The 22,231-nt window shown below is 44.6% G+C and overlaps 1 protein-coding gene across 1 annotated transcript in view; it reads right to left on the reverse strand.

Moving 5' to 3' along the window:
* The window catches only part of EPB41L4B (erythrocyte membrane protein band 4.1 like 4B), a 142,333-nt gene that overhangs the window by 84,378 nt on the left and 35,724 nt on the right, over positions 1-22,231 (reverse strand). The window contains 5 exon segments of the mRNA XM_047768117.1: positions 669-721; positions 2,572-2,616; positions 4,753-4,831; positions 5,681-5,723; positions 20,767-20,871. Coding sequence (XP_047624073.1) covers positions 669-721; positions 2,572-2,616; positions 4,753-4,831; positions 5,681-5,723; positions 20,767-20,871 — 325 coding nt within the window.

Consider the following 22,231-nt stretch of genomic DNA (forward strand, 5'->3'; position numbering starts at 1 on the left):
CCAGGTCCTTCTCCTTGTACTGCCAGTGCTGCTTTTTTTTGGAGGGGGTCGGGGGTGGGGGTGGGGGTTAACTCCCAGCCTTCGTCAGTTTCGTTTAATTACAGCCACTCCTCCTCACTGTACCTCCCCTCCCAATCTTGGTCTTGCTCCAGTCCCTTCTCCCCATCACAGCCACTGGGGCCTTTCTAAAGTGCATATCCAACCAGGCCTGCCTCCCTCTTAAGAGCCTTCTTCAGAGGCACTACTGCTGACACCATGAAGTTCATGCTCTTTAAACGGGGCCAAGGCCGCCCACCTTCCCAGATTCTTGAACTTCACCCTCTGACATCACGCAACTGCTGGTGTCCCTCTGTCCTTTTTTCCTTTGTGCCCTGATTCCTCTGTTCATCCTCATCGGCCCATCCCCCCCCATGGGCCTTCCACCTCCAAGCCTCCTGGCAGGTCTCTCCCTGTAGGAACCACCCTGGAATTTGTATGTACAATCAGAGATCAAGCAGATCACGTGGGATCCTGCCACATGATCCTTATGGGACACTAAGCTACTTGGGGGCAGAGACTGTCTCATGCGCATTTATACCCCCAAAGCAGAGCACTGGGCCCGGTACACAGTCGGCGCTCATTTGCTGAAATGACTTCAAAATGCTGATTTCCGTTAGGGAATAATGTACCTTGTAGGCAGAGAGCAGCCAATTCCACAGCTGTTTCATAGGGGCATTTCAATCTTAGAGGAAAAAAAGAAAGAAATTAACTCTAAATACGACTTTAATATTCATAACGATACAAAATGTCACTGAAAGCATTTTTCAGAAGGTAGTGATATTTAGATAAAGGTTTTTGCTCTTGGTGGCTTCTATTTTTTACTGCCTACATTAAAAAATGCAAACAAGCTGACTTACACTCCAGGTTTCCCAAAGTCAGTTCTCATCATAGGGTAACATCCCTGAATCTAGGGATAGTTTCTCTCAGGTCGAGGTATAGTGGGCAACTTTACTGAATTTGACAAGAACGGGGACATGTGGGGAAACAGAATGAAAAGCCTTCCTTTCCCCTTATTATTTTTAAACTTATTTTATCTTGATATAGTACATGCATCTTTTCAGGCTGCCTTAAATCTTTCTTGAAACGAGGTCAGAGTGTTAAAAATAAAGAGACACACACGGTATCTAAAATTGCCAGGATGGCTGGATACACGCAAGCCATCTAATAACTGAGGCATCGCCACAGAGGTGTGTTACTACAAATCCAGTCATCTTGTTTGCACTTACTATTACAAATTTAGTTAGAAAAATACTAACGGCATACATTGGTACAGCACTTCCCAGCTTTCAAAGCCTTTTCATAGATGTATCAGCCAACGTGGTCACTGCATCGAGTGCGTCAGCCCCAGCATGGGTGTTGCTGGTGCCCCCCATGCCCCACCCTCAGAGATGAGGCACCGAGTGTCAAGTGTCCTGCCCGCGGCCGTCCAGCTGGTAGGAGGCAATGCTGGGACCAGAACATCATTCTGCTTTGAAATGCAGGAAATCAGGCGGAAGTCACGTGAACTGCAAAGTACTGTACAAATGCAAGGTGTTGCCCTTAATATTTTTCCGGACTGAGGACAATCACTAGCTGAGAGGCTTTTAGTATGAGGAGCGCAGCATGGAGAGAGAGAGAAATACACACACACTCTTAGACACACACAAAGAATCTGTACTGCATGGTTGAATAAGGCAAATGTATACACTGTACAATCTACTTGTTCTATGGCGGCCCTTCCACTGGGATAATTAGAGCACGCACTCTACTGATACTTTGCAGATCTGGAAATCACATTTTAAATTTCCTTCAGGTTATAGTCAAAATCAAAATATATTCCAGTCGATAATAACAGGTACTGCTTTTTAGATTCAGTGGAGTCTTCGGTTTTCATGGAGTAGAAAATAGTCAATATATGTCTGGTGAAAAATGACACAACTGGAAAAGCTATGACTGCTGAAATCTCATATCCTTAAAATAAATCCTGCCTGTGAAATCGACCACTTCAGTGCCAAAGGTTCTTATGCTCAACAATCGCTGTGTAGCAGGAGGCCTAGTATCTAAAAACCATTTTTAAGAGAGGAAAAGGAAATGAGATGAGATGTCTAAACCTCTTTCTTTCTGGAAGTAGAATACAACCTCTTTACTTAAATGCAGATGGCGATGCATAAGACTTGTGGATGATCCAAATTCTTGTAAGTGTATACATACTAATAACGTATCTTGCTTGCAAATACGACCAAAGCCATTATGAATGGGGCAGTGATGTGATCAGGGAGAGAATTATTCCCAAATACACATCAATCATGTCAGATATTATATGCTCTTGGAAATGCTTCAAGCCATAGAGTAATCATTTAAAATAAGATGATAATAACCGTGATACAAATATGAGACTCACTTTACAATGCCTGGTGTACTTTTTTTGAATTTTGAAAAGGGAACAAGGGTAAAAGAGTTATAAAAAAAAACAAAATCCCACACACAGTGAATTATTTAGAAAATATACTATGATTTATCCCGGGTTAAGGGTTAGAACAAAAACATACTTACTTTCCTGAAAGAATGTCATGCCTGAGTTGTAAAACAAACAGGTACCTAACAAACACATACAAAAGTCAACAGAGGGTAACTCGTCTCCAGCCACTTCCAATCCCCAACTTTCCATCACAAACCCCGCCCCACACTGAGCCCAGAAGTCTGCATTGTAAAATAGGAGCCCAAATCCAAGGAGAACTGGGGCAGAAGCATCTCTTCCTGAGTCTCCAGGAAGGCTAGGAAGGTGAGTGCAGGTACAGCATTTGCAAGATACTTCGAGGATGCAACATGATGCGGTCCCAGGATGCCTCCCCAATGCCCTCAGGGCTCCAGAGGAGAGCCATACACACACTCAACCATGCGCAAAGGACGCAGCATGTCCAATCCCACTCTCGGGGTGGAGCCTCCAGCCAGCCCCACCAGCAGATTCCAGAAAAGCTGCTGATTGTATCAAGATTACAGCTGATTGCAGGCAGCAATTGCTGGAGGCTTTTTTTTTTTTTTTTCCTGATGCAGTTTAACTGCAGATTCTGTTTTTGAAAAATCAAAACATACATGTGCACGCACACACACACACAAGAGTAAACAGAAATCCTGGAATTGGACGGCAGTTGGTCACAGGGGTAACAGAAAATGGGGAGGAAGGCAGCAAATGACACAAGGGGAGTTCACTTCAGTAAGAGATTAAGTGGTGGTAGTGTTTTAAACCAGGAGGATGTGGGCATCAGAACCACTTACAGTGCCTTGTAAAAACCAAAGCTGCCCACGCTCCACTCCGTACTTAGGGAATAAGATTCCTACACAAGAGTGGTCCCCAGGAATCTGATTTGTTCAAAGGCTTCCCAGGAGTTTCTGATTCACACAACCCTGGTTAAGAATCACTGGCTTTGATGATAACTAGAAGCAGCATGCTTCCTCAAAGGCCTCTGATGAGGCACATGAGGGTAATGTAATTTGTTTGAACTTTGAAAACAATGCAGGCAGTCACTCTCCGTGGAAGGGCTATAGGACATTGTGGGTGACCCAGACATGGGGGTGGGGGTGAAGGTTCTAGTACATTCCAGAACGTTACTGCTTCTGACAGGTGCTCGACCACCATTAAACTGACTACCCACATCAAGGACACAGTGCTGATGTGGCCAGAACTTCCAACTCCTATGGGAAAACCTAACTACAGAAGTCCAGCAGGGCTGTCCTTTGGGGAGCCTGGCGATAAAGTGGTCTTTAAAGTGATACTTAGGTGGTCTTCTCCAAGCCAGTGGCCACCATGGTGGACCAGCCAGCGGCTTACATGTCACCTCTACTGTTCATCACAGACAATGACAAGGAGATCCTGGGGACATCAAAAGCAGTAGAAGGCGAGGTGGAAAATCTCAGTGATAGGTGGGTGGCTGGAGGGAAAGTCCATACATAAAATGTTTTTTAAGTGTCTCTTGCTTGGACACCATATCTGAACTCTAAGAGACAGACACAGGCAGGCACCCCATAAAAGAAATTCCGTGGGGTGGAAAGATACCATGAAGGAATTCTAGCAATTCTGATGTTGTAACAATCAAGGAAATATTTTGCAGTTTCTAAAATAATAATAATAATAATAAGATGGCTTTTTTTTTTGTCTTTTAGGGCTGCACCCACAGTATATGGAGGTTCCCACGCTACCGGTCTAATTGGAGCTGTAGCCGCCAGCCTATACCACAGCCACAGCAACGCAGGATCTGAGCCACATCTGCGACCTATACCACAGCTCACCACAACGCTGGATCAAGGCCAGGGATTGAACCCACCACCTCATGGTTTCTAGTTGGATTTGTTTCCATGGTGCCACAACGGGAACTCCAAGAGGGCTATTTTGGACTCAGAAATGTTCTAATATCTGCCTTCCCTTTTGTATCTGGGACAAAAATAAAGTGCCGTTGACTAACTAGCCAATTCACCCAAGGTCTGACAAAATGGAAATGTGACAAGAGAATAAATTTTAAAAGTTTGATTCACTAAGAAATAGGTCAAATCAAGCAGAGGTGGATTTTCAACAGAAAACAGAGCTAAGCACAGGCAAAGTGCTAATACTCTCGCTCAGAATATGAAGACAGCAGATGGGAGAGGTGGCACACCCAGTTTAGAAGACCCATAGGTTACAAGGAAGGCGGGTGCTATGGGGTGCGGGTAGGGAGAAGGAGCTTGTTTGGCATGTCCTACCTTGTAAACTCTTCACGAAGGTTGTTGGGTTCTGAAGAATAATATTTAACTCGAAAGTGCAAAGCATAAGCAGGTCCAACTAAGCGTTTGGAGATGGAAGGTTGAAGATGTTTTCCCCCAATTTTGCAGATCACAGAATGGACAAGAGGAAAAACACGTTAAATCTATTAATACATCCACCAGTCACTGGGAGGTAAAAATGGAACAGACAAAGCCAGCCAGTTCTTTTCAATCCTAGCTTGGAAAACTGAAATGGATTTTTGTGTTGACAAAGATAGTTTAGCTAGTAATCTCATTCTGGAAGAAAATCCTAATCATCTAAATGAATTAAAAAAGCTAACATTTTATGTTCACCCGATTGCCAAGATACTCCAAAGTGATACTAACTTTTGACAAAATACTAAGGGAGTTAAAATAAAGTGACACATCAACAGCAAAGTTTTCTGCAATCTAAAAATACTACAGTAAAAATACCTTAAAACTGTTAAATTCTATGCTCACACATAAACACCATGGGAAAAACGTGGCTGCCACAACTATAAAAATCTGAGAGCTGGACCAGACTGCCAAAGATCCCTCCTGCTCTCCCATTCTCTGAAGCTACTTCATAACTCATAAGAGAATGAATGTAACAGGTATAAAGTCATATTTCTGAATAGCATTTTTATCAGTCCTCATTGGTACAAGTGTCTGATTTCAAATGAGAGCATAGTCTGTGTTTTAACGTCTACTAAAAATTCTTATTCAAATCTTAAACTCTAACATTTAACCAACCTTAGGAAATTAAAATTCATCCTTAAAATTGAAACTGTTTTAAAACGCTCCCAAGTTCTAATGAAAACTTGACACCTTAAAACATTGGCAGAAGACTTTGTTTACTCTCTGATAAAAGAAGTAAAAAGCAGTAGGCTAAATTCTGCTTACTTACTTTTCATCTGCTTTTTTATGGGTTTGGAATGATCCAGCCAGTGCTGAAAAAAAGAAAAATTTTTTTTAGGGATAGTTCATCAGCAAGATTACACAGCCCTTAGAGTTACCCTCCCCAACAAATCTTAGTAATTCTACCCATTAAAAACCAGGAACCGGACCAGATCACAAGCTCTTATTAAGCAGGGGATCTGCAAACTCTTTGGGATGGTATAAAAACATCTGTGCTTCTGGGAAAGGTACTTGACAACTCTAATTATTAGAGAAATGCAAATCAAAGCCACAATAAGGTATCACCCCACATGGATCAGAATCGCCGTCAACAAATAATAAACGCTGGAGAGGATGTGGAGAAAAGGGAACCCTCCTACACTGTTCACAAGAACGTAAATTGGTGCAGCCACTATGGAAAATAGTAAAGAAGTTCTTCCTTAAAAAACTAAAAACGAAAACTATCATATGATCCAGCAATTCCACTCATGGGTATATACCCAAAAAAACCTGCAAACACTAATTCGAAAAGATACATTCATCCAATGTTCATAGCAGCACTATTTATATACTAGCCAAGACATGGAAGCAACCAAAGTGCCCATCAAGAGACAACTGGTTTATGAAGATGTGTGTGGGGGGTGTGTGTGTGTGTGTATAATACATATATACATACATACACATATCAGAATACATATGTTACATACCTATACACACATACCTACACACAATACATTACTCAGCTATAAAGAATGAAATATTGCTATCTGCAGCAACATGGATGGACCTGGATAATAACAAGTATGTCAAAGACATATGATATCACTCATATATGGAATCTGAAAAATAATACAAACGAATCTATATACAGAACATAACCAGACTCACAAACTTATGGGAGCAGGGAGGGATAAATTATGAGTACGGAATTAAACTACTGATACAAACAACTATACATAAAATTGATGACCAACAAGAATTTATTGCATAGCACATAGAACTATATTCGCTATCTTGTAAGATTATAATGGAAAACAATCTAGAAAAAACATACATATATATCTGAATCACTTTGCTGTATACCTGACACTAACATAATATTGTAAGTCAGCTATACTTCAATTAAAAAAAGAAAAAATATCTATGCTTATGCACATTAAGTGGTATTTTTTCTGGGGAGAATTAGCTTTTCAAAGAGATCCCTAAAAGAACCTAAAGCCCTTTACCCAGCTGCTCTATAAAGTCCCTTCTAGTCAGTGGAGGCACCAACTGCCTTTTCCTTCTGAATTTTCTCAAGTTACAATCAAGTCTTCATTAATCTAGTAACGACTACAAGCCATACCACTGAAAATCTCTGCTCATATACAGGTCTTATAATTCTGTCACCCTAAATTCTAAAAACCAAAATTTTATGACCCTTCTATTCTTTTGCTGAGAAAATGACCCACATTGAAGATGAAAAAATAGGCAGGGATTTGCCTGAGATAATTTTGCTCTGGACTATGAAGGCATTTCCACTTCCTCTAGTTTTCATCAGGAAAATCACTTCAGTCTTATCCATCCAAGGAAATGACAAAACAGGAGTTCCCGTTGTGGCTCAGGGGTTAAAGAGCCTGACTAGGAACCATGAGGATGCAAGTTCAATCCCTGGCCTCCCTCAGTGGGTTAAGGATCTGGCATTGCCGTGAGCTGTGGAGTAGGTCACAGATGTGGCTCAGATCCTGCGTTGCTGTGGCTGTGGTGTAGGCTGGCAGCTACAGCTCCAATTGGACCCCTAGCCTGGGAACCTCCATATACCGTGGGTGCAGCCCTAAAAGACAAAAAAGAAAAAAAGAAAAAAAGAAAGAAATTATAAAACAATCTCCCTCATACAAAAGTTCCTCTCTAACGTCCAAGCTGTTGGTACCAGAGTCCTGACGAGCCTCAGGAGCTTGACTCTCATGGAAAACAACACTTAGGAACATTACACTACGAGCCCCTCCAGGCGGACACACGCCTTGGAAGGCAGGGACCAGGCACTTAATCGCCTTTGAGTTTTTGGTGCCAGGCCCAGAGCCTGGCACCCCACAGGCTCGTAGTAGGTTCTTCAAAAATAAATAAATGGTCAATGTAATTTTTTTTTTTTTAATCAGGCAAATAGGGACTTTCCCCACCCGTTTTATGTAAACCTGATAAACGTCGAGCAGCAGTTGGAACACCACAGCCCGAAGCGAGTTTTGCACGAGCTGTTCAGAATCAGAGGCCATTCTGCAGGCCATCCGTGTACTTTCAGAAGCAGTCGAAACTCTGCACATTCTAATAATGAGAAAGGGTGGGACTGGTACTCAAAGAGCCCACTGTGCTGTGTGGGAGGAGGGGGCTAAGGAAACGCAAAAGCAAATAACAGATGAATTATAATACAATAAGCTCTGAGCAGTGCACGGGGGACCACCGGCTTTGTCACCCCGACTCCCCGCCTGTCCAGGCAACCACGTGAGAAAAGCGGCAGATCCCTGGGGCCGGGTGCCCATGGCAAACGCTCATGGACAGGATATGCCTTCTCTCATGGTTAATAGTTTTGAATTGGAAATGACCTAAATGCCCATCAAGAGAGACAGATTAAAAAATGGCTCTCCCACATAGTGAAATACTATTTAGCCTTTAGGCCTATATTTATGGTTGTGGCAAAGGATCTGCAGACTGTGTGAGATGAAAAAAAAAAATCAGGCAGGGGATCTCATTTATAGAAAAGTATTATTTTCTATCAATATATGTCCAAAAGAATTTATAGAGGTTATTTCTGAAGGTAAGATTATGAAGGCCATTTATTTATTTACTTTTCTACATAGTTGGGGGTTTTTTTGTTTGTTTGTTTGTTTGTTTGTTTTTAATCATTTTAGGGCTGCACCTATGGCATAAGGAAGTTCCCAGGCTAGGGGTTGAATCAGAGCTGCAGCTGCTGGCCACAGCCACAGCCACGCAGGATCTCGAGCTGCATCTGAGATCAACACGGCAGGCAACGCCAGATTCCCAACCCAGGAAGTGAGGCCAGGGATCGAACCCCAATCCTCATCCTCATGGATACTAGTCAGATTCGTTACTACTGTGCCACAATGGGAACTCCAATTTTCTTCCTTTTAATGAGAATATTATTTTCCTGAGGGTGGGGGGGTGATAGGCTGGTTGTCAATTTCCATCATTCAGCCATCACTAGCCTATCAGGCAGTTTTTGATGAACAATCTGCCTCATTGGAATGAAGTCTCACTGCTGCCCTCAACCAAGCTGGAAATGCTGGACCTTCGTCCCTGGGAGGAGGACTTGATAAAAAATATTTACTTTCCTGCCAAAGTAAGGCTTGACTAAACCTGTTCTTTGCCTCACTTTTAAATGAATTTGTTCTTACCAGACAAGGAAGTTCTCCCTGCAACCAGCCCTCTAATCTTATTAGCCTTAGACGCTCAGAGCTTGAAAAAGCTCGCCTCAATTCTTTCCTTTCTCAAGTCTCCTTATCATATTTGGAAGAGAACACATTTGAGTCCACTGTTCCTCTCCCTCTACTGCCAAAACTCTTAATTTTGATCCAGGTCCAACCTATGTCGCTGTGGTCTGCGCGTTTCAATCACAAAATCCCAGGTCCCACCCTGGACCATTAATCAGAATCTCACATCATCAGTGTTTCTTAAAGGCTCCCAGTGGGCTCATTACATATTTAGGGCTGAAGTTTTCCTACATCCTCTCCTATCCAAGAATATGTCCTTATAATGATTCGGGGGATCTTGAAACATCCACGACCCTTCTGCATATTGTGGTTTGGGCTTTGTAAAATCTCAAGCAATTTCAGGGTTTACTAGCCAGCTGTCTACGGCCCGTGTTAACTTGCAGACAGATCATGGTAAGAGGCTCTCTCTGGCAGCAGACTGCCTTTCCCTCCGACCACACTGCCAAAGGAGCGGTGTGTCATCTCCGCACGCCGGCCTCTGTCCTTCCTGCCCAGCCACCAGCCAGAGCCCTGTCCAGAGCAGGACCTGCCAGGATGGAGGTCTGTGAAAAGCCTGGGGCTCATGAAGCCAGCAGAGAGATCGGAAACGGCTCCACTGAACATGACCCGGTGGGGTTTGGATCAGGTTTGCGTGCTTGCATCAGAGGTGATAAGAAACTCAGTCACAATTCTAAAACAAGACATCATAAAAGCTATCTGTATCCAACCAGTTCAAAATGACTGACTTTCTTCTCAGCTGCAGAAGCTGAGCAGACACTGATCACCTGTATTTAATCCCACAAGACCACCCTGGGAGTTGAAGACCTGGGCACTCTGGCCCAATGTGGCATTGAGTAAGTCGTATCCTGTGCTCGGCCTGGAGCCCTGTTCAGCAGCAGCAGCACCTGTCTTGGATGTTCACCTGCATGCCAGCTAAATATAGCCAGGCTGCCTGTCGGCAGAGGCCACGGTAAACGGCTCCAGCCCTCTTAACAGACCATTAACCCAGCCACTGGAAAGAGACAGGTGCATTTGAGTTCAAAGGGCAAGCACTTAACTCAAACAAAAATGGGTAGTTATCAGGTGGTTTGATCTGAAGTCTTCATCCAAGTCCATCTGGCAAAATCCTTTCCATAAATCGAGATGGGAGATGATCTGGTAAAGCCCATCTGTTCTAATAGTACATCGGTTCTGCAACTGTGACACGCATGAGGCTGGCTGTGGAATTTAATTGTCTAAAATTAACACAGAAGTACTTGAATCACAATGGCCAGAAGCTCAGAGGTTGAAGAGAGTGTAAAAACTCTGCCTGCACAACCCCTGGGCCATCAAGTTTGAGTGATGGCACTCATAACTGGCTTTCTAGTACCTACAGATTTTCTTGGCTTGTAAAAAGTGTCTAGTTTGCATTTAAATTAGAGCTGGAAGGAATCTGAGAGAGAATCGTAGCTGAAGGATGAAAAGAGAAAGAAGGGAATGAATACTTTTGGAGCTTACTGTCTGTGATATGATGATTTATAATAAGAAACGTATCTTTGGCCGGCATTGTCGGTTTCTAGCACCGAGCTCCTAAAATCCTCGGAATTTCCTAAGTGATAAGAGCAATAAAAGTATCTTATGTTCATAACAAACCCCTTTCGACCTCGCCTGAGTTTATGTAAATGAGGTGACCCTGGGAAAGCCCCTGAGGATGGGGGCTGGTTGCCATGGGAACCCAACTTGTGATACAGGGGTAGAACATTCAGTTTCACCCCCCTGACCTCCAGGAAGGGAGAGGGGCTGGAGGCTGAATCAATCGCTGATGGCCAGCGATTTAATCAGTCGGGTCTGTGTAATGAAGCCTTCACACAAACGCAAACGGACAATGTTCAGAGACCTTCTAGATTGATGAACATATGGATCTGGGGAGAGTGACGTGTTTCGAGAGGGCATGGAAACTCTACAGCCTCCCATGCCTGGCCCTTTGCCTCTCTTCCATCTGGATGTTCCTGAGGAATATCCTGTCATAATAAACTAGTCATCCAGTAAGTAAAATGTTTCTCTGAGTTCTGAGATCGGCTCTAGCAGGTTCATCACGCTCAAGGAGGCGGTCATGGGAAGCTCCCATCTATAGCCAGTAGGTCAGAAGGTCAGGTGACAACCCTGGACTTGGGACTGGCGTTTGAAGTATGTGTGGGACTACTGGGGAGGGGGGGCGCAGTTGTGTAGGACTGAGTCCTCAACCTGTGCCATGTGACACTAGATAGTGCTGAAATTGCTTGGTGGCGCTGGAAGAAACACACTGTATCGTGTCACATCCACCTTTTTCTCAGGCCTCAGAGCAGACGAAGGTGGCCATGGAGAGGGCATGGGAGGTATCCTGGATCAAGGTGCTGATGCAGCAGGGTTTTAACTCGGGCGGTGTCAGCATCCGGGGCCCTGGGCGTCCACACTGCACATCAGCCTTATGTGCCTTCTCTGCTTACGGGAGGGGTCACTCCTCATCTTCATTGAGCATCAAGCCCTGTCAACCCATCCACACCAGCTGCTCGAGGTTTCCTTAGGGATTCCTCTAAATCAAGGGCAGAGACCCCTTCCCTTGATCAATAGCTTCCCATTCAGCGCCAGTACCTGCACATGGCAGGAAAACACTTGCTCTGCCAACAGTCAGCAGCAGGCTGCTGGGAGGGCCGTGGCACTTCTTGAGCTGTTTCACAATTCCTTAAGAAGGAGGCAGAAGATCAGAGTTCAAGTCCCAGCTCTGCAGCACGCCTGTATGTGGCTATGGGCAAGGCCTGGGCTTCCCCATCTGTGCACTGAGCTGTCCCCTAACACTTCCTGAAGAATCAACTCCGTGTCTGTGGAAATTGTAAGGGACCAGTCGAATGGAAGGAAGGGTTTACAATTCTTTCTCTGCTGGCGTTTGCACTCTCCTCCTTCTCCATGTGCATCTGAAATGGCAGGCGTGCTCTGCAGTGGCCACACAAGTGGCAGATGTGGTGACAATCCAGGCACCCATCAGAGTGAAGCCACAGTAGTCCCTTAGTGTCCCCTGAGTCCTTCCAACAGTCGCCAAGTCTGTCAACCTCACCTTGCAGCCCTGGGCCTCTCATTACCTGGCTCCAGAGGAGCCGAGGAAAAACATCTCACAAGTCTTGTAACAAAAGCCCGAATCACCTTTTCTGGACAACTTACTGCAAAACGGACCATCATGTAATGCTGAGAGGGGCTCTGGAACAGACTTAGGATGGTTATACCTACCCTGTGGGACACCTGCCCCCGAGATGGGGACAAAGTCTCCTGCTTGGTGGGGCTACTTGTCACACCTGCCCCCAATTCCTGCCACTGCTCTGCTTGGCAAAGTCCTCGTGATAGGGATGGAGCAGGCACAGGGAGTTGGAGGAGTCCCAATAAAGGATCAGAGATAGCGAGGGAAACCTAGGGGACGTGTCGGGAGATCACTGTAAGTTAATAATTGCTCAGGAAGCCATCAGAATGAGGCAGGCTTGCTTGACTAGTGGAGGGGGGAGGCGTTGGGTGGGGGATGGAATGAGGCCTGAATTCAGATTCAGTCCAAGGGCAGCAGTTGAGGACTGCCCTTCTGCTGATTTGAATACACACCTTACTGGACACTCAAAGAGGAAGAGGTGGTCTTTTCTGACCCCCACTTCCCTTGGATAATAAAACTGTAGCCCACTGGATCCTGGGGGCACAGCCTCCTTGCCTGCCCATCTGCATCTCTCACAAGCATCCTATCTTAATAAATATACTTCTTGCCTATCACTTTGTCTCTCACTGAATTCCTTCTGTGTGGCTGCACAAAGAACCTGAACCTCAGTAAGCCCAGACACCGGGTGAGTGACTCTAATTTAAAACATGGGTTCAAGTCCCAATCTGGGTTTAGGCTGGGTTCAGGCCGTGAGCGCTGTCAGTTTCACTCACATCTTCTGTGCCTGTGGCTCACCCTCTGTTCACCCTTCCCCTCCGATACCTTGATCATCTCATCAGTGACACCCAGGCTCCAACTCACAGATAGGAGGACTGAGACCCACCGTATTTCAATGGACCGTCTATCTGTCTCCCCCACCAGAACATGGCAGGTAGGGACACTGCCCAGCCTACTTCTGCTCCACAGCCCCTGCCCCTGCGTCAACTCCAAGTCAGAGTTTGCTGAATGGCTGCTGACGGAATGTTTTCTTTCTGTGGGTGGGGGTGTGACAATACCATGAGTTACAGAATCAGTCTAACCTAGTGGGAAGTGCTGGCCTTTGGAATGAGAGACCAGGTTCTGAATCCCAGCTCTGCCACTTACTCAAACCTTTACAAGGTTCCTAGTGAGCCTCGGCTTCATCATCTGTAAAATGGGTCTGCTCTATGGCCACCTTTCTAGATCAGATCAGTGATGAATGTTGAACAAGAGTTATGTAAAGCCTTTAGCTGGATGCCTGCCTCAGCGCTCATCAGAGTGGGAACTCAGTAACGGCAGCTATCAGACCAGTCTGTAAGAAAGCTGGGTGGGGGCAGGCCAGCGCCCAGGCTCTCAAAAGAAAGCTTTGAAATGTAAAAATAGAACCTCTGCCCCTGCTTGGAGCTGTGGCAAACTGAGAGCTACAGAATGGGTTCCCGGATGCCTTCCTGCTTTGATGTGGAAAAGGGAAACAGAAGGCCCCAGCCCAACTGCTAAAAATAGACGAGGCCCATAGACTTTGACCTTGCTTCAGGGCCGGGCATCGCACTATGGAAACCAGGCTTGCAGGGAGCTGGGGATATAAGCTGGGGACTCAGCTGGCAGTGCCAAGAACCCTGCCATGGCCAGCCCTCTGATTTGCATATCAGGGGCTGGGCAGAGATACCACTCCCTGCAGGGGCCTCAATTATGAGGCAATAAGCCAGTGGCCCAGCAGACCGTTCCCTTCCGGGTGCCCACCAATTACACCTGCCACCAACTGCTTCATCCCAGGCCCTCAGAAAAATCAATGGCTCAGCAAACCTTCCCAAAGGTCTCTCTTCCTAAACTACTAAGAAAACTTCCTTGAGGTTCCAGCCAAGCTTAGGGCCTCACCTCTGGGGGCTGTGATGACTTCTGGTCTCCCCCATGGCTGCCCAGCTAGGAAGAGGAGACCCACACCCGTGTTGGATTACAAACCCCTTTTTCCTCCATTGACTCACTGAGTCCCTTAAACTCCCTGTGAGAAGGATGTTACTACATCCACTTCAGAGTTAGGAAAACCGAGGCTCCAGAGCACAGTGCTCCGAAAAGAGCACTTAAACCTGAAATTGTAAAACCAGGGTTCGAGCACAAGCTGAGCTACTCAAGAAGTGACCTGTCGAGGTCTAAGGGCTTCAGTTTCACCACCCAGAAGATGGAGAAATTTGACAAGTGGCTCCTAAGGCCCCTTCTAGAGCTAGAGACTCAAGTTCTAGGTTGTGTGCCTTGTCAGCAAGAGTCACCAAGTTAAGCCAAGGCCGTCTTAAGTTTTAGGATCTAATCAGAAAGGTTTGCTCCTATATACAAATAATGACCCTGAGGCCAAAGGAGCAGACTTCCAGGGAGGGCAAAATTTGCTCAGGTTTACCCAGAGGAGGGAAAAAGCTCTGGGGGTTCAGGACAGGCTGCACGAAGGGCTGTCATCAGAGGTGATCTTGAAGGATGGCCGGACAATTAAGCGGGAAGAAAGAGCCTTTGGACAGGGAAGCCAGCATGAGCAAAGGCCCAGAGATAATCAAAGGCAGGACCAGAACCCAGCCTGCAATGAGCCCAGCTTGGAAGTCGGACTGACGGAAAGAAGGGGCCAGGAGCTGCCCCACATCTCCTGGGTCCTCAGAGTCAGGCAGAAGAGGACCCTGCACCTGCTCCTGTGGGGAAGAAAACCATGCCACGGTCACAGGCCTGCAGGCTGGAAAGGCGTTAGCGCCTCCAGGACCTGAGCATCTGCAGGCGTATGGCCTGGGAAGGATGCCCGGATCCCGCCGCGAACACCTCTCCTGCCGCACAGGCCCGCGCACTCGCGGACAGGAAAGCTTGGCAGCCAAGTGAGCAGAGGCTCACAGCAAGGTCTCTGGTAACAGAGTCACAGCCTTGGCTTTCTGGGAATCCGAGTGACTGGAAAGCCGTCGCCAAGGGATGAGGACACGCCACCATGGCAACAGGTTCTTGGCTCTAATGGCAGAAATGATGGCTATCTCCTCCCGCTGACTAGAGAAGACGTGGGGCAGACACGCCCGCTTCTCCTTCAGCCTCAGAATCACTCGACATTAGAACTAGAAGAGCTCTTGGAAGAACAGCCCCAAGAACCCCATTGTATAGATGGGGAAACTGAGGCCAAGGGCCAAAAGGTGGCTCATCTAAATCCATCAAATGAGTTGGGGCAGAGGCAGGAACAAGGTGCATGTGTGGCTCTTCGTCCAGGGCCACAGACAATCTGAGGCCAGAAACACACGTTAGGACAATGGGAGAAAGTAGAATCCAGAAGAGTTTCTGGGAAGAGGAGGCTGAGGAGTGTCAGATGCTGGGGACAGCAAAGAGAACTTTAAATTCGGCAGTGAGGAAGCAACTGGAAATAGAGCTCGGATGCAGGTGTAGTAAGTGCTGGAGAAACAGGCAAACTCCCTTAAGACAAAGCAGTAACAAAGGACAGGCAGAGAAACGCTGAGATGCAGGGAAGAAACCTCAAGGAGTTTTAGCTAAATGGCCTCAGACTTCTCAGCAGGTGGTAAGGCCGCCCGTGAGAAGAGTCTTTGTAGGGACTGGTCTACAGGTCTGTGGTCCAGATTCAGAAGGGCAACCCTGGGGCACCGCAGAGTCCACTGGGGGTTAATGAGGATCCAGGACTTTGCTGAACCTGTGATCTGTGCTGCTGCCAAAAGGCACAGCCTGTGGCTCTCCAGCAACTCCTGGCAGCCTGGGAGAAGGAGCAGAGGGAACAGATGGGCCTGCGTGTGTGTCCAAGGGAAGCCAGGGGACAGTCACGGGGGCAGGAGAATCAAAGGGCAAGTGGGGACACGGGTGAAATGGCTGAGGCTTTGCCAAGCCAGGAGGAGGGCCAGGGCAGGAGGGGGTCACTAAGAGTCAAGGCCAGCTACACGCAGAGGAACTGGGAGGATGGGATCAAGGGACGTTATCACAGGATGAGCACGGACAGAACTCTGGATCTTGGAGTGACTGTGCGGTGACAGGACCCAAAGAGCATCTGTGTGAGGTTTGCTCATGCAGCTTCAGTGAGAGGAAACCGCGTCTGGGATATTCAGAGGGATCAGCAACTTGAGTTCTGAGGTTGCCTGGGGAAGAGAAAGCCTGCGACACCAGAGGGCTTCAGGGTTGGGAAGGAGGGCACTGAGGTCAGAGGGTATGATGCCAGGTGATTCAACCTCAAAGGAAGCAGAACTGCAAGGGGGGAGCAGCCCGGGAAAAGCTGGTCTGCCCTCCCAGGGCAGCGGTGGCCGGAGTGAGGGTCTCCAGCTCTCAGGAAGGAATCAGGACCAGGAACTCAAAGAGGCAGCTGGGGAATTCATGGCAACAGTATTAGCAGAAGGAGGCCTTGAAGGTGGGGGATCCGGTGGTGCTGGGGGCGTCAGTGGGAGCAGAGGGGAGCGTCTAGGTGCATCTGAGTCCTGCTCTGCTGTACCACCTCAGACTGAGCACCGCACGGATGCTCTTAGGCAGACCCAATTTTCAGACATCGATGTTGAGCATCCCCTGGCCATATATTCATCATGGATAGCCCCCAGGAAGTATCTAAAATGTGTCTTTCAGGCAGAAGGGCTCAGCCACAGATGAGGAGCTCCAGGTCTTGGCTCAAATATCTCCCACCAGGAAATTCACTTTTCATGCCCTGTCTAAAACAGCCCTGCCCCTTACTCTGTTTCCTCATCCTCCCCTTCCTCTATCTTCTCACTCTGCTTTACACTTCTTAGCACTTATTACCACCTGTCATATTACACAGGCATTCACTGCATTATCCATAGTGCTTAGAATATGGCCCAGTACATGATAGGCACCCAATAAATATTTTTACATTGTTGAATAAATTCTCTTTGAACCTAAAGCTAGATTTTGTTGGGAAGAGAGAGACCCTGAAGTCTTTTCTGCTTTTTAAAAGAACAAAGCTTAATCACATTCCCTGATTTCAAACTATGCTACAAAGCTACCATAATCCAAACAGCATGGTACTGACACAAAAACAACGTGTAGATCAATGGAACAAAATAGAGAGTCCATAAATGAACCCACATGTACATGATCAATTAATCAACAACAAAGGAGGCAAGGATATAAAATGGGAAAAAGACAGTTTCTTCAGCAAGCAGAGCTGGGAAAACTGGACAGCCACATGTATATCAATGAAATTAGAACACGCCTTCACACCATGCACAAAAATAAACTCGAAATGGTTTAAAGACTTAAATATAAGGCAAGAGACCATAAAACTCCTAGAAGAGAACAAAGGCAAAACATTCTCTGACATGGATGACGATGCAATTGTTTACTTAGGTCAGTCTCCAAAGGCAACGGAAATAAAAACAAAAATAAACCAATGGGACCTAATCAAACTGACAAGCTTTTGCACAGCAAAGGAAACCATTAAAAAAAACCCAAAAGGACAACCTATGGAATGGGAGAAAATAGTTTCAAATGATGCGGCTGACAAGGGCTTAATCTTTAAAATATACAAACAACTTATACAACTCAACAGCACAAAAGCCAACAAACAATCCAATTGAAAAATGGGCAGAAGACCTAAACAGACATTTCTCCAAAGAAGACAAACAGATGGCCAATAGGCACATGAAAAAATGCTCAACATCACTAATTATTAGACAAACGCAAATCAAAACTACAATGAGGTACCACCTCACACTGGTCAGAATGGCCATCATTAATGAGTCAACAAACAAATACTGGAGAAGGTGTGGAGAAAAGGGTACCCTCCTTCTCTGTTGGTAGGAATGTAAATTGGTACAATTACTATGGAAAACAGTATAGAGGTACCTCAGAAAACTAAATATAGAACTATCATATGACCCAGCAATCCCACTCCTGGGCATATATCTGGAAAAAACTTTCATTGGAAAAAGACACATGCACCCCTACATTCATAGAAACACTACTCACAATAGCCAAGACATGGAAACAACCTAAAGGTCCACTGACAGATGAATGGATTAAGAAGACGTGGTATATATACACAATGGAATACTACTCAGCCATGAAAAGAACGAAATAATGCCATTTGCAGCAATATGGGTGGAACTAGAGACTCTCATACTGAGTGAAGTAAGTAAGAAAGAGAAAGACAAATACCATATGATATCACTTATATCTGGAATCTAATATATGGCACAAACGAACCTTTCTACAGAAAAGAAACAAACTCACAAACTTGGAGAACAGAATAATGGTTGCCAAGGGGAGGGGAAGGGAGGGGGATGTTTGGGGTTAACAGAGGCAAACTACTGCATTTGGAATGGATGAGCAATGAGATCCTGCTGTATAGCACAGGGAACTATATCTAGGCATTTCTGATGGGCCATGGTGGAAGATAATGTGAGAAAAAAAAAATATATATATATGACTGGGTCACTTTGCTGTACAGCAGAAATTGACAGAACATTGTAAATCAACTATAATAAAAATATTTTTAAAAAGAGAAAAGGTAGCCTCTTCAATAAATATTGTTGGGAGAACTGGACAGCTCTGTGCAAGTGAATCAAACTGGACTGCTCTCTCACACCATGTACAAAAATAAATTGAAAATGAGTTAAAAACTTAAATATAAGGCCTGAAACCATAACATTTCTAGAAAAAAACATAGGCAGTATGCTCTTTGACATCAGTCTCAGTAATTTTTTTTTATGTATCTTCTCGGGTAAGGGAAACAAAAGCAAAACTAAACAAATGGGACTGTATCGAACTAAAAAGTTTTAGCATGATGAAGGAAATTACCAACACAATGAAAAGACTGTCCACTGAATGGGAAAAGAACTCTACCAGTGATATATACGATAAGGGGTTAATATCCAAAATACTTAAAGAATTTATACAATGCACCATCAAAAAAAATCAAACAACTTGATTAAAAAACAGGTATCCGAATAGACATTTTTTTTCAAAGAAGACATGCAGATGGACAACAGACATGTGAAAAGATGCTCAACATCACTAATCATTGGGAAAATGCGTATCTAAACCATAACGAGGTAACACCTCACAGCTGTCAGAATGTCTATCATCAAAAACACAACAAATAACAAGTGTTGGCAAGGATGTGGAGAAAACAGACCACTTGTGTGCTGTTGCTGGGAATGTAAATTGGTGTAGCCACTATGGAAAGTATAAAGGTTCCTCAAAAATTTTAAAATACAACTACTGTGAGATCTAGCACTTCCACTCCTGGATATTTATCCAAAGGAAAGAAAAACATTAATTAGAAAAAAATACACGCACCTCTATGTTCATTCACCATTATTTATAATAGCCAAAACATGGAAGCAATCTAAGTGCCCATCAATAGATGAATGGATAAAGATGTGGCATATATACATGCACAATGGAATATTATTCAGCCATGAAAAAGAATGAAATCTTGCCATGTTCAACAGCATGGATGGATCTACTCAGTACTGTGCTAAGTGGAAGAAGTCAGATAGTGAAAGATGAATATGGTATAATACCATTTATATGTGGAACCTAAAAAACAAAACAAATGAACAAAACCTTACAAAACAAAGACAAAGTTATAGATATAGAGAACGAACAAGTGGTTGCCGGGGGGAAGGTGGGAGAAAGAAATAGGTGAGGGAGATTAAGATGTACAAACATTCAGCATTGTGAAATAAATGAGTCATGGGTATGAGATGTACGATATGGAGAATACAGTCAATAACTATGTAACATCTTTTGTGGGGTGATGGATCATAAATGGGCTCATTACGGTGATCATTTAGAAATGGAGAGAAATACTGAATTACTATGTCATGTTACAGGAACTAACATTGTATTATAGGTCAATTATAAAATAAGTAAATAAAGAATAATCAATAAAAGAGTGGTTCTGAGCTGTGTGCAGTTCACGGACTGGAGCGCCTCCACTGTGACCAGTTGTGTTGTGTCTAAGGCCAAGGGAAGGAAGTTTTTGCTGAATTAACACAACCTCCTGGAGCCTGCAAGATGGTTCTTGAGCAATGCCAAGACCTGCTTTGACCACCTAGCCCCCGAACCCACTAAGCCTGGCTGGGATCCAGCTGTGTTCACAGCACCTGCTCTCTACACCCAGCAGGAATCCATGAGAAGGTGGTGGCACAGCCTCTTCTGCTGGTTAAAAACGAAAGCAGCATCCTTAAAAGAAATTTCTTTAACAATAATTCTTCTATCTCCCCTAGGGATGTGTCTATACTGCATCCCTATGCTTGGAGACGTTCCCCTAATGCCTCCCCATGTGTGATAGGAACTCATCTTCCTCTCCTGGGTACTGGCCACCCCCAGGATCAGCATCATGGATGCATCATCTCGCCCAGGCACCAGCACCACCATCCCAGTGCTCCTTCCTGCAACAATATCACCGCTGCACTTCTGTATTTCTCTACCAATTTCCAGCAACAGTGGATCTATGAGTAGCATGAAAAGCCAATCCATTCTGTAAGGAACCAAAGGAATACATACCGCGACCTGGGCAGAGTCGAGGAACTGGAGGCCAAAGTAATCTGTTTCCACTAGGTCCAAGTGGTACACAATCTGATCAAACAAATCCTGGCCTTTGGCATGTTTCTGCAAGGTAAGTGGGTAGAGGAGAATTTAGGATGTGACAGCTGGATAAGAAATAAGACTTTAAAAAGCAAAACAAAACAACATAATCACTTTTCTCTACTGTATACACATATGTGTTACAGTACATCCATCTTTTTAAATGTAATTATTTTTATTATAATACACACTCATGGTTAAATCTACTCACTATAACAAAAAATAAGGAACTACTTCATAGGATGATTAGGGGACAAATGCCTTATTAGGACAAATGGTAAATAAAGGGGGGGGGGGAACCCAACATTGATCCTGCCTTTAGCTGCAGCACTGGGTAACCAAAGAGTAGATGACAGCATGAACAAAAATTAACTCAAAGTGGATCAAAGACCCAAATGTAAGAGCTAAAACTATAAAACTCAGAATAAAACATACAAATCTTCATGACCTTCAATTAGGTAATAGTTGCTTAGGGGAAAAAAAAACACCAAAAGCACATGCAATGAAAGAAAAAAGCAAACTGGACATCGTCAAAATGTAAAACTTTTATGTTTCAAAGAATACGAAAATAGCAAGAAAGGACAAAGACGCTCCAGAGTAGGAGAAAATTTTACAAATCATACATCTGATAAGGGACTTCTATCTATAATACGTAAAGAATTAATACAACTCAATAATAAAAAGGCAAAAATTCAATTAAAAAAATCCGCAAGGGGATAGCTAGGTAGCTAGATCTCCAAAGACAGACAAATGCCCAATAAGCATATGAAAAGATGCTCAACATCATTAGTCATCAGACAAATGCAAATCAAAACCACAATCAGACACTTTACACCCACTAAGACGGCTATAATTAAAAAGACAGATCACCAATGTTGGAGAAATCGGAATCCTCTTATATACTGCTAATGGGAATGTCAAATTGCGTAGCTAATTTAGGAAATAGGCTGGTAATTTCTTAAACAGTTAAACACAGAGTTACCATTTGGCCCAGCAATTCCACTTCTAGGTATACACACAAGAAAAATGAAAACATTATGTTCACGTAGAAACCGGTACAAAAATGTTCCCAGCAGCATTATTCCCAATAGCCAAAAAGTGGAAGCCACACAAAGGTCTATCGACTGATGAACAGATAAACAAGATGTAGTATACAATGGAATATTATTTAGCCATAAAAAGGAATAAAGGTCTGATACATGCTACCACATTGATGGACCTTAAAAACATTATACTAAGTGAAAGAAGCTAATTACAAAGGGCCACATACCACACGAAATGTCCAGAACAGTACATCTAGAGACATAAATTAGATTAGTAATTGCTTAGGGCTGCAGAGTTTGTGGGGGTGACAGCTGGGTAGCGTCTGGGGGGTGTTAATGAC

This window comes from Phacochoerus africanus, chromosome 2, assembly GCF_016906955.1.
Source record: "Phacochoerus africanus isolate WHEZ1 chromosome 2, ROS_Pafr_v1, whole genome shotgun sequence".
NCBI lineage: Eukaryota > Metazoa > Chordata > Mammalia > Artiodactyla > Suidae > Phacochoerus > Phacochoerus africanus.